Here is an 11,727-nt window from a genome sequence, read left to right as displayed (position 1 = left end):
GTGTATTTCTATAGGTGTTTTTGTGTGTGAACACCATAGCACAAAACCATAAAGTGATCAGTGTCATCTTTAAAAATGACACCATTTATATCTGTACTAACCATCTTGCATGTTCATGTTTTCAGTATGTTCAGTATGTGTATATATATATATATATATATATATATATATATATATATATATATATATATATATATATATATATATATACTGATTTACTGATATATACTGATTCATGCCAACATCCTCTACAAAAACAAAAAGTTCCACGCTCCAGGTTATCATCTATTATGCTTGAGACGAGGAAGAAATTCCTGTTAATAATGTAGATGAATTACTGTGTGAATTACATGAATTACATGAACAACTGTGGTTGGCTATAATTCTCTACAAAGTGGCCATCTACAAAGTATACATACTCTACAAAGCATTTAAAGTGGGCCATGAAAGTATATATATATATATATATATATATATATATATATATATTATCCATTTACATTATTTTTCAAGTCACTGGACATTTTCTACAATAAAAATGTAGCTTTTTAAGTAGATGATAATACTTTAAGTGCAAACTAAGATTAGTTTGCACTTAAAGTATTATCATTATATGACAACAATCACAGAGAGAATACACAGATCAAAATACTTTTTAAAATAATTTATTTAATTTGTCTAGGGTACATACTGTTAAATAAAATATACACTTGTTCATGAAAATTTTTTTTATGTCTTTGAGTCAACAAAAAACATTTTATGTCACCAATGTGTGGAATACCCATTCTGACCTTCCACCACCAGAATTTGGTGAAGGCATTACCGAGCATGATTATGGCCAACCTTTTAGCATTTGGCAGATATAAATAAATGTGTACATCTACAGAACAATTGTCTTCTCACTGGTTTACCAGCCCAGGCATCAAACATTTGCAAAAAAAAAAAAAATCTGTCACCTCCTGTTGTTGGAGTTTCTCAAATGTTAGGTAGCTATTGTTTCAAGTCATCCATGTTGCTGGATCTTAGCAGTTCAGCAGAGAATTTGCTCTCATGATGCGAATGACTTTCTGTGCACTGTAGTTGTACTCGAACTGCACTTGATCGTGGTACAAGTACAAGTATCCTGTTTGAAACAAAAAGGGGAGCGTAAGGAACATTTCATGAGAGGTTGTGATGGACATAATCTTTAACTATTTGTGGTTCATTCCAAATAAATCAAACAATGTTACATCTCATACAGCCACAATATTAATATGACCAGGATTATACCGTAGTGGTAGGCAGCAGCATCTATTTCATCCCCTATCCCAGGGAAGTCGACTTCAATGGATCTTGGGTATCCGCTATCCATTGCACCTCTCTGTTCATTGTAACTGTGGATGACATATGATTCAGTGAGCTCTAATCTCTATGTGCCGCCTAATCAATTTAATCTTTTAGCATTACCTTTACTTTCGGACATCAATCATGTAGCAGCACAGCAATCTTTACCATACAGACATTGAATTTTTCATTTTCGTAGTTAAGCCGGTCAGCATACCTCCAGTAGTCCTCATCTGTGAAGAGCAGAGTCTTGCCTGTGTCTCTGATGTATACTGCAGCATCTATTTTGCGGATGGATTTGGGAAGGCCCAACTTGTGGATGTATTTTGGGTATCCTTCCACCACATTGTAACCATTGAGAGCCCACATTTTGATTCCTTGTAACACATTCAACAATGAGAGTCACGTCTTTGAAGTGAAGGAGAATAACAAAAATCTCACTCGTCATTATCATTGTTACTGTTTTCATCGTTAACATTATATATATATTTTGCATAGTATATCCCAAAATAAACACAAACCACGGAATATGATGACCACATCTTTCTCTGGGTTCTCATAAGCTGCATCCACTTTGCCTGGGATTTCTGGCCATGTGGATTTAATGAGGTTTTGCTCTGGCTCCACAACCTGCGGATGCAGCCGCCAGTAAAAGCTGCCAAATGCACAGGAACCGTGCTCAGAATGATTACTGAGACAACTAGCAAGAAGCAGAAATAGTCCCAAGAGCACCTAGTTAAACAAGGGTTAGGCAGTTTTCAAGATTCCAGTGGGCATACCTGTCTTTGAAAATGATGGTTTCTCCACGGAGTTCTGTCACAGCGTCAATGGTTAGCATGGGGTCACATTTGTTTGGTGCCTCAGGCTTGGGTTTGACTTTCCTGTGATCGGGGTTAAGACCTGTGAATCCCCCAAAAACACAAACAGAAACAGCTTGTATGTTGCAGACCCCATCAACAAAAACATCAGAAAATGGCATGTTTCCATATTATTTGAATAAGAACCACCTATTTACCATAGAGGGATTGTATGCCTTTGATGTCGTCTTCAGACAGAGGGAAACCACGGCTGTATGAGTATACTGGGTACATCAGTGCCCCGGGATCAGAAGAATGAGCCATCCCAAGGGCATGACCGAATTCATGAGCCGCAACTAAGAACAGGTTGAATGCTACAAGGGAAGCAATCAGAAAAACCCATCAACAGAAATCTCTTTTTCAGAACTAACATCAGCTACAGGTAGCACTGTAACACATTTGTTCTTTTCTAACAACCATGAGCGACTACTGCTGGACAACATGGTACCATGTGAGTCTTTTGTCCATGTTTCGTCCTCATCGAAGTGTGTGTCACCACCAATGCCGTTTCCTGGAGGATAGGCGTGGGCAAGCAGCCCCTCTGGACCATCAAATGGATTGAAATCTCCATGTTCTGTCATTCGGGCAGCAAAATAGAACCCAATATATTTGGACCTGAGAGCATTCAGAACCAGATATGAGAGAAACTCCTGATCCTGTCACATCCTGTGAGGTACCATACCTTTCCTTCCAAAGCTGATCATGATGTCCGCGTCTCCTTCGCGTAGCTTCTTAAATTTCAGAGGGGTCACTTTACTCCAGACATTCAAGGCGTTGTGGACAGCTTGGTCCACATCTTCCTTCTCCAGATCTGGGGTGTAGTTCGTTATCCTGAATATGAATCAACAGCAGTTGGTTAAAAAAACAACAACGACACGGATTTACCAGTTATCATACAACAAAAGAATTAAGAAACCTGAACGTGATGATGCTGTTTTGCCATTTGAGGTCCCTGGGGAAGTGGTTGTATTCTGCTGCATCAGGCACACCACATCTGGCCTTTTTCATGAGCTCCAGTGTGTTGTCGTCCAGCTGTCCAGTCACCTCAAGCCTGAAGAATGATTGCATCTCACGGATCTTCTCATGCATCACATCCGATGTCTTGGTTTTTCCTTGGAGACCAGCTTGCATGCCATAGTACCGCTTGAGATATTGCTAAGATCACAGTTTTGAAACGAAATGAAAATCATGGTTTAGAAATAATTAGGGTTTGTTTTGTGTATGAAAAAGTGATGAGTAAAGAAATGCCTCTCTAAATTCTATAAAATACTAAAAGCATGTGCTCCATTAGTGGACTACCTACTTGTGCTATTTTTTAAAATTTGACATAATTTCTGTACATTGTTTATGCATTTGAGACAAATACATAACGTATACATAGTGTGGCAAGACTAACTGAAATAACAAAGACAATCAAACTGTCCAAAACCCTCTTACCTCTGCTAATAGCCGCTTGTCTGTCTCCTCAGTAGGCAAAGGCTTTGCACAAGAGTGTACCACAGCCAGAAGCAGCACAACTACGGCAGTGATCTCCATGGTGATTGCGCAGCTCCGTGCTGGGAATAGCTGGGACGAGGGCTTTATACTGTCCTGAGTTCTCAGGAATATGTTATGATTCATGTAAAAGTACCCCAGTCACTTCCTTCTAGGACGATCCTGGAGAAGTGCATACAACAGTATATATGCGGTTTTCAGGGGTTTTTAGGGGGTTTTTTTCTCAGACTTTTTTTTATATATATATAAATTATAAATATAGCTGGCTTTGAATTAAAAACAAATAAAAAAAGTGACCAAAAAAAAGAAATAATGTTTTGTAATGGCTTAAGCTGAAACGTTGATAGCAATTGCAAAAATCCTCTGTGGACACTCGTCAGATGGTTTTAGACAGACACTCGTTAGACTAACTCCAGGCTGATCCTGATCCCATCCTTATGTCTAATAATAATCATTCCAGACAGAACGGGCACGCGTGACTGTGAGGCAGCGACGTGCTGCTTTGAGCAATCGCTGCTGTATGATCAGGTCAGCAGTTCAAACCCAAAAAAGCTACATCAGAACTGTGTAAAAGGGCAATTGATTTGTAGTTTCATTGTACGATTTATCTAAGGTGATTGATTACGGTGATTTTTAGGTTTTCTTCTATGTGCACATGCTGATGCCCCAGTTTTTCAACACTTTATATGTGAACAACAATGAAAGAAAAAGAAAAAACCTCTTAAGGGACTTTTGATGATTGTGCAACCGGTACAAATACTCTTCAGCAGTGAAGAAGCTGCATCTCCTTCCGCCTTTTCATGTGGTCAGGCCTGCAACTATTTACAAACTCAAGGAAGCATGAGGATAAAGATTTAAACCACATGTGAATCTTTTACACGTTAAGGTTTATCATTTGATGATGTTCTTCATTTGGTTTTCACTTATTCTTTGTGAAAATTAAGTTGTTTATTAATCTGGACTGCCCAAAGAGATACAACACAGTGATCCAAGCAAGGGCAAGATTTTTTCCACTGTAGTGCATGCTAAGTGCTATAATGTAAGGGGCAAAATTCCTGGATTTGAACTATCAATTTGCAACAACCTTAAATTTAGAAGGCATGCATTGTAAACAGAAAAACAAGCACGGATACACACTTAAGAGACCAACTTTGCTCCACAAGGAAGCATGGTTGTTTTCAAGATTAGAGGATAAGATGCACACATGGACTGCAGCACACTCACACACACACACACACACACACACACACATGCAATTAATATTGCTCTATTTTATGCATACTGTTGAAGTAGTTATTAATCTAGGTATGAATGAATGAATGAAATCCTTCATTGTACCTTCAGGAACTCTTTTATAATGTTTAAACTGATCTCATCTGTGACACATCCATGATGCACACAGATGCTTTAAAAAGCTGCTTCACGAGAACGTTTACAGTTTACTTTTGTCTGGTTTTATGCTGAAGCGAGCAGACAGATGTTGTCATTTCCTCTTTCATTTGAGTCATACGCGTTTTGCAACTAACTTGTAATTTGTTTATCGAGTTGTTCATGTTTTGCTTTTAATTTCAGGTCTGCTTTCTGACAACAACAATGATTTTTGTCGTCAGATTTTAATATAAAAATAAAATAATCATCCATTTTTAATTTTTTAATTTCAATTTTACAAATGAAAGTATAAGGACCAAAAGTACACAGAGATTTATTTTAATTTATTTTATTCAGTATCAAGCTTGTCAGCAGAAGCCATGTGTCCCACGGCAATATTTTTGGCTTTAAAAGGATGAAAACAGAAACTGCTTCACTAGTTACATGTTCCCTGCCATCTTTACCAAGATAGCTATCTTTCTTAGTCCCAGATTATTCATGATTCTGTTCTACTTGGTTCAGTATTACAAATGAGTAATTCCAACAGACATGTAATTCATGAAAATAACTCACATCTTACCTCTTACATTGTGTTTACATTTTGTAAATTTATCAAAATGTTTAATGCCGCTGAAGCCTTACTGTGGCTCCTGAAACTAATCGGAATCTGTCTAGGTTAAGCAGTAATCAAAGCTGAACTGGAACTGAACAAATACTTGCAACAAACAAACAAACAAACAAACAAACAAATAAACAACAACATTAATTCCTTCCTTCCTTCCTTCAGTCAGTCAGTCAGTCACTCAGTCAGTCAGTCATAGAGTGTCCATCAGGTTTCTGGTCGTTCACACGTCGTGCTGTAGGGGGCAGCTTTGCGCCCTGGGCTGCTCAGGCCACCCAAAAGCGAAAGAAGAAGAAGAAGCAGACGCGACCACGCTGCGGCTTCCTTCCTTTCTCTCTTCGCTGAAGCGCGGCTCCGACGTGGCGAGGTGAGGGTTTGCTGGGGTTGTTTGGTAATAACTGTCATTTCTCACGGTTCACCGCCGTTATAACGGACTCCGTGCATTCGTCTACGTGCAGATCTGTAGGTAGATGTCCCACTGGTCATTATAGCTGCTTGGGTTCATCTAGTGTGCATGTGTGTGTGGCTAGCAGCTAACGCTTCATACCTGCCTAACTCTCTCTCTTTAGCTTTATTATTGTCTAGTATTGTCTGTTATTACCTATTATTTTCTATTATTGCCTGTTATTGCCTATAATTGTCAATCAATATGACATTATATTGCTGCATTATGCAGGCGCAATCTGCCTTGCGGAATATTAAACCCCCCCGCCCCCCCGCTGGTCCCTGGATATAACATAACTAAACGTGACACGTTGAAGAGCTTTTTAGTCGAGTTGTTTAGCTAGCCCGCGGTAGATAATGTAAATGATGTGAGTTCTCACACACACACACACACACACACTCTGGAGGGTCAACATAACCAGCTCCCTTCTGTCTGAAAGATGGCTGAAGACTGGGAGACCACACCAGCAGTCACTGAAACCCCAGAGATCAAGTTATTCGGGAAGTGGAGTACAGATGATGTCCAAATTAACGACATCTCCCTGCAGGTATGAAGACTGCGTCCCCGTATGTAGTTCCCAATTGCTTGTATATTTCACTCGATGGAGAGATGTGTGTAAATAAGAATAAAAGAAACTTTTAAGTATCATTGTGAGCAAGAGGGATCCTTTCATTGAATTTAGCTGTAGTGTCTCTGTGTGAAGTGGTCATTTTCACGGTATATTCCATATATGTAGTAACGTCCGAGTGTAATTGGACTAAAACCATTCTATTGCACAAATAGGATGTGTAAAGCACACCCAGAAAACATGATTAGAATTAGCAAATAAAGTACCTTTTCTATTCTGTAGTTTCTTGAGGAGAGTAAGCTTTGTGCATTTATATCACCTCACATCCCAGAAGTCTGAATAATGTACTGCTGAGTAACGTCCTTCCATGAAGTTTTATGAATAGCCACTGGCCTAACTGACCTCTGCCTCATGTTACAGGACTACATTGCGGTGAAGGAGAAGTACGCCAAGTACCTGCCCCACTCCAGCGGGCGCTATGCGGCCAAGCGCTTCAGGAAGGCCCAGTGTCCAATCGTGGAGCGCGTCACCAACTCCATGATGATGCGCGGCCGTAACAACGGCAAGAAGCTCCTGAGCGTGCGCATCGTGAAGCATGCCTTCGAGATTATCCACCTGCTCACAGGCGAGGTGAGCGCACCAGCCAGCACCAGTTTGGTTCTAAGCAAATGTGACTCCTGCTGTGCTTGTTGGTTGGTTGAGCCCCGAGAGCGTTGAATTGGCTTTGATTTTAGTCGATCCCATGCGCCAATTGTCCTTTTTTTCAGTTGCGCGTTAAAAAAAATTCTGCTGTGTTCGGTTTGCCATTATACTGTCAAACACGGTGATCGCTCGCTCATCCCTTTCAAAGGGTTATTGGATCATTTCCAGCCGTCACTGTGCCACTTAAGAGGAAAGGCCTCGGCATCACACCACTACTGCTAACTCTGCATCTGTTTTCTCCAAAAACATATCCAGCCACGTTGGTTATCCAGACAGAAAAATTTCGTTTTCAGCAGATGAAATGGGTCCGGTCAGTTTGTTTTCCTGTGCCAATGCCAAAATGTGCTCTGTCAACACAGAAATCACTTTGATAATAGTGTTGCTGTTAGTAGCTATTGGTAGTGATATTTAGCTGTAGTAAATGTACATTTCTCCCCTCCCACCTCACAGAATCCCCTGCAGATTCTGGTAAACGCCATAATCAACAGCGGCCCCAGGGAGGACTCCACGCGCATCGGTCGTGCAGGGACGGTGCGGAGACAAGCTGTGGACGTGTCTCCTCTGCGCAGAGTCAACCAGGTCTCGCACCTTTCTTCACTTTCATACACTGTGCCTCTTATTCAGTGGAGGGAATTGCGACTGTATTACTGCTTGGTTGATGCTGGTTAGGAAGTTTTTTTTTTTTTCAAGCGTAGTTTGCAATAATGTATTTTTCTTCTTTCCAAAGCGGTTTTCTCCATCTGGTTTTAGGGGTTTCTGATTCCACTGTTGACGGGGTTTGCGTTATTTCCCTGCACCTTCACCTCAAACACTTCAGCATGTCGAGCCACCCTCACGCTAACCCCTTGCCTCACAACTCAACCATGAGGATGGCGATTTGTTGTCTGGGGCCGGCCACATGGTCCCCAGCACGGGAGTGCAGTTGTTGGTCCTGAAAAAAGGCACAAGGTCTTCTGTTGTCGCATCTGAACATGGGCCGCCAGTCAGTGATCTAACCACACCTCCTTTCCCCAGCTAAATGTCAGGCAACTGCTGCTGGGAACTTGGAAAATTATGGACATGGTTTTTGACGCTGTGACCACTAGGAGCCAGAGAAATCTGTCTACCTTCATCAGACTGCTTCTGTAAAAACACTGGCAGAACCTTTTCAGGCTTTTTAAAGTTGGTGTAATGACAGGTGGCTTGCATCGCTAGCGGGCTGCAACTGGAAAGATGCCATGAGAGGGGATCTAATCAGTGCTCGTTAGCCTGATGCCCCTGAGGTGGGCCCACCCTGTATAACAGCTTCACAAAGGATACAAGAAGTCTTACTGTGTGCAACGTGTACCCAAAGATTGCCAGTAATCGTTGTTTTCAAAGTATGAGATTCCCCACTTGTCTTTCTCGCCTGTTCTTTGAGGAGCAGGTGTTGTGCTTCTTGTTCTGTCTCACCTATAAAGTGGTGATTAGAGTCTGGGTCCCCTGGCCTGGGTGCACCCTGTGCGTCCCTGGTCCAGGCAAATCTAGTGGGGCTTTCATCTGGTCATTTTTTAGTTAGAAGAGGCTGGGGGTTTGCTCCCCTCTGAAACTCTTCCTGTCTGGTCGGGTGAGCCTCCAGCTCCCTTTCTGCTCTAGCTAGGTCATTCACGCCCACGTTCCCCGTCACCTTCGCAGTAGCGGAGCTGGTGGAGCTGTGTGCTCTTAGTTCTACACTCCTTCAGTTCAAACCTCGTCTCTGCTGCCCGGTTTCCTTTTCCATTCCTTGTCTATTCCTTTGCTCCACCTTCTTTACGTTTGGGGTTCGTCTGGAAGGTCCTGCCCTCCTAGAGTGGCCAGCAGGGGTGCAGGCTGTCGGGGTGCTTTGTCCCGATTTATCCTGACAGCCCTGCTGTCCTGTTCAAGCAACATGCTTTCAGATATTGAATTACTAATCAACGTCCGTAAACACGATGACAGGCGACCGTCTTGTGAAGTATTAAATCAGCAAGTCAGACATTTACATTTACGGCATTTAGCGGGCACTCTCTTATCCAGAGCGACTTACAAAAGTGCTTTGTCTTTTATTCATAGAATTTACTCATAGAATAATCAATCAATAGTTTTAGGTTTTTCTACAGTTCCTTGCAGGCTACTTGTGTTTTCAAAGGTAAAGCATAAATATGTGCTAATATCAATAAGTTTTAACTGTCCAAACCTGGGACTGCTTACCTAAGGCAGTATCCTGTACCATATTGCCGTGTTGTGTTTTCAGGCTATCTGGCTGCTCTGCACTGGTGCTAGAGAAGCAGCCTTCAGGAACATCAAGACCATAGCGGAGTGCCTTGCAGATGAGCTCATCAACGCTGCCAAGGTGAGGCACAGCGCCCCCAGCACAGCGGCATGTTTGGCTCTACACGCATGTCGTTTGCACGGCTAAAACAGGAGCATTTTAACGCAGCGTGTTCCTGACGGGTCGTCTGGACCACCAAGACACAGCCACGCTCCCACAGAATGATTTGATGTTTTAATTGGCAGTAAAAGGATAAATCCACTGGAAATGTTTTGTACAGTATAGAGGCTTGGTTTAAAGAAAGGCAAGTAAATTGGCAGTTTTATGGGGAATGTTCAAATGCTTAATGAAATTAATTGTTCCATTAATCTTTTTCTCATTTTCTTTTAGGGCTCATCCAACTCTTATGCCATTAAGAAGAAAGATGAATTGGAGCGAGTGGCCAAGTCCAACCGTTAAACTTTGCGCAAAGTGAAGTTAAATAAAGAAATTCAGTGTTGTCTCATCTTTGGAAGCTGTTTGGTTACTGAAGCAGTTGTCCTTGTATAACTGTTTTTGAATACTAGGGGGCGTTATCTAGATGTTGACTAGATGTTACCCATGTAGGGTGGTGTAATCCGTTTGGTATAACTAGTTTTGAATAGTGCACCTTCAGATTTGGTGTTCATGTTGAATATTTGTATTTCCAAAATTGTTTTAAAAATGACGCTATATTCAGTTGCTTTGTGTGAAAGGTTCATTATTGTGGTGACTTGCTTAATTATATGAATGTCAGTACATCAAATCTGAAAAGGGATGCATATTTATTTATTTAGTTTTTAAATGAAGATGTCTGAGTCCAGAAGGGGAGACATGATTGACATCCTCCTCTTTCCAACTTGTATATTAATGAGCAAATTTATAGTTGTGGAGACTTGAGAAACCAGGGGCTATTAGCTTTACTATGCAATGATTTCTATCAGATATTTCTATGCATAAGTCAACTGAAATTCCTACATGTTGGCTGTTTCTTTGGCTACAGTACCCCTGCAACGCTGTATGACTTGCTGAGGTGGTAAAACATGCTTTAAATTACACATTGGAGTGGGTACGTTTGGACTGTTTGAAAGTGGAGGGTATATACTACTTACATGGAAGTGGTTTCTAAAAGATGGAGAAATGCAGACTTTATTACTGGGGATTGAAGTTGAAACCTGCTGGCAGTTGATCGTTTCATAGATTCCACATACCTTTACTGTGTTCTGATACATTAATTGACTTTCAAAACAACCTGGATCACATTCTTCACCAGGAAATTGTAAATCCAGTGTGAAAAGAAGTGTACTCCGGTCATTGTAGAGGAGTAATGGAAACACGTTTACAGTCACAAAGAATATTTACTACATCATGTAACTGCATCGGGTTTTGAGTGTTCAAACCATATACTCTGACCATATATACCTGACTGGGTGACAGCAGCTGAAAAGCAGCGTAAGCTCTCTCTGCTGCCCCCTGGAGGATGGCTACGATACAACTCTTAGCTCTGTCCCTTTTCTATAGAGGCTGGCTAATATATAAGAAGTGGCAGTGAAAAGGGGATAATGGTGTTCTGTTTCCTCTTTGGTGCACAGGAGGGAGACAGAAATGGGTGACATGGAGTGTAAATGTCATTTCCATCTACACATAGACTAATACATAAAAAACATCCAATCTGGATCGTGTAGTCTTGTGGAGGAAGCCAGTCGACTCAGCAGAGGCAAAGTGCAACTGGGCTCACTGGTGTCTGTTATTAGGCGTGTCTGGCAGGCATGACGCTAATAGATGTTTAATCAGATAAACGACATAAAAAAGTTTAGCTTTTGAAGCTCCATCTGAGAAGCCTACAGGCAGATTGGTCTTTAAACATCATTTATATATGCACAGAAAGGCAGCCTTGAAAAATAAACCAAAATGCAAAAGCAGACTCATGACGCACTCACAATGTGGTCGTGGTGACCAGTCAGCTCAGCCCACAGACTGTCTGTTACAGGTGTTTGTTAATCTGATGGATGTCATCACCTGTTCTTCAAATCACGCCTGCTGCTGTTCAACTACACACACACACACACACACACACACACA

General features: G+C 41.4%; 2 protein-coding genes across 4 annotated transcripts; one reads left to right on the top strand and one right to left on the bottom strand.

Annotated features, from left to right (window-relative positions):
* Nucleotides 1-911: 911 nt before the first annotated feature.
* mmp13b (matrix metallopeptidase 13b) lies at nucleotides 912-3,716 on the bottom strand. Of its 2 annotated transcripts, none has more exons than XM_027018216.2 (10): nucleotides 3,618-3,716; nucleotides 3,097-3,335; nucleotides 2,863-3,011; nucleotides 2,629-2,754; nucleotides 2,339-2,494; nucleotides 2,103-2,223; nucleotides 1,845-1,978; nucleotides 1,541-1,700; nucleotides 1,270-1,373; nucleotides 912-1,123 (listed from the first exon to the last, which is right to left on the bottom strand). In XM_027018216.2, the coding sequence occupies exons 1-10, from the start codon at nucleotides 3,714-3,716 to the stop codon at nucleotides 1,023-1,025; spliced, it is 1,389 nt and encodes a 462-aa protein (XP_026874017.2). In that variant the 3' UTR covers nucleotides 912-1,022. The 2 variants fall into 2 exon arrangements, with proteins under 2 accessions (XP_026874017.2, XP_026874018.2); XM_027018217.2 differs by having other exon boundaries at nucleotides 3,103-3,335; nucleotides 3,618-3,704.
* A 2,210-nt stretch (nucleotides 3,717-5,926) lies between these two features.
* On the top strand, nucleotides 5,927-10,132 carry rps5 (ribosomal protein S5). 2 transcript variants are annotated; one of them, XM_027018221.1, is made up of 6 exons: nucleotides 5,927-6,031; nucleotides 6,549-6,656; nucleotides 7,098-7,307; nucleotides 7,830-7,958; nucleotides 9,610-9,708; nucleotides 10,018-10,132. In XM_027018221.1, exons 2-6 carry the CDS (start codon nucleotides 6,549-6,551, stop codon nucleotides 10,084-10,086), a joined length of 615 nt encoding a protein of 204 aa, XP_026874022.1. In that variant the 5' UTR covers nucleotides 5,927-6,031; the 3' UTR covers nucleotides 10,087-10,132. The 2 variants fall into 2 exon arrangements, with proteins under 2 accessions (XP_026874022.1, XP_026874023.1); XM_027018222.1 differs by lacking the exon at nucleotides 5,927-6,031 and adding an exon at nucleotides 6,053-6,126.
* Nucleotides 10,133-11,727: the final 1,595 nt, after the last annotated feature.

Source organism: Electrophorus electricus, chromosome 15, assembly GCF_013358815.1.
Source record: "Electrophorus electricus isolate fEleEle1 chromosome 15, fEleEle1.pri, whole genome shotgun sequence".
NCBI lineage: Eukaryota > Metazoa > Chordata > Actinopteri > Gymnotiformes > Gymnotidae > Electrophorus > Electrophorus electricus.
The sequence above is the reverse complement of the archived record's forward strand: the minus strand, read 5'-3'. Positions and strand labels throughout refer to the sequence as shown.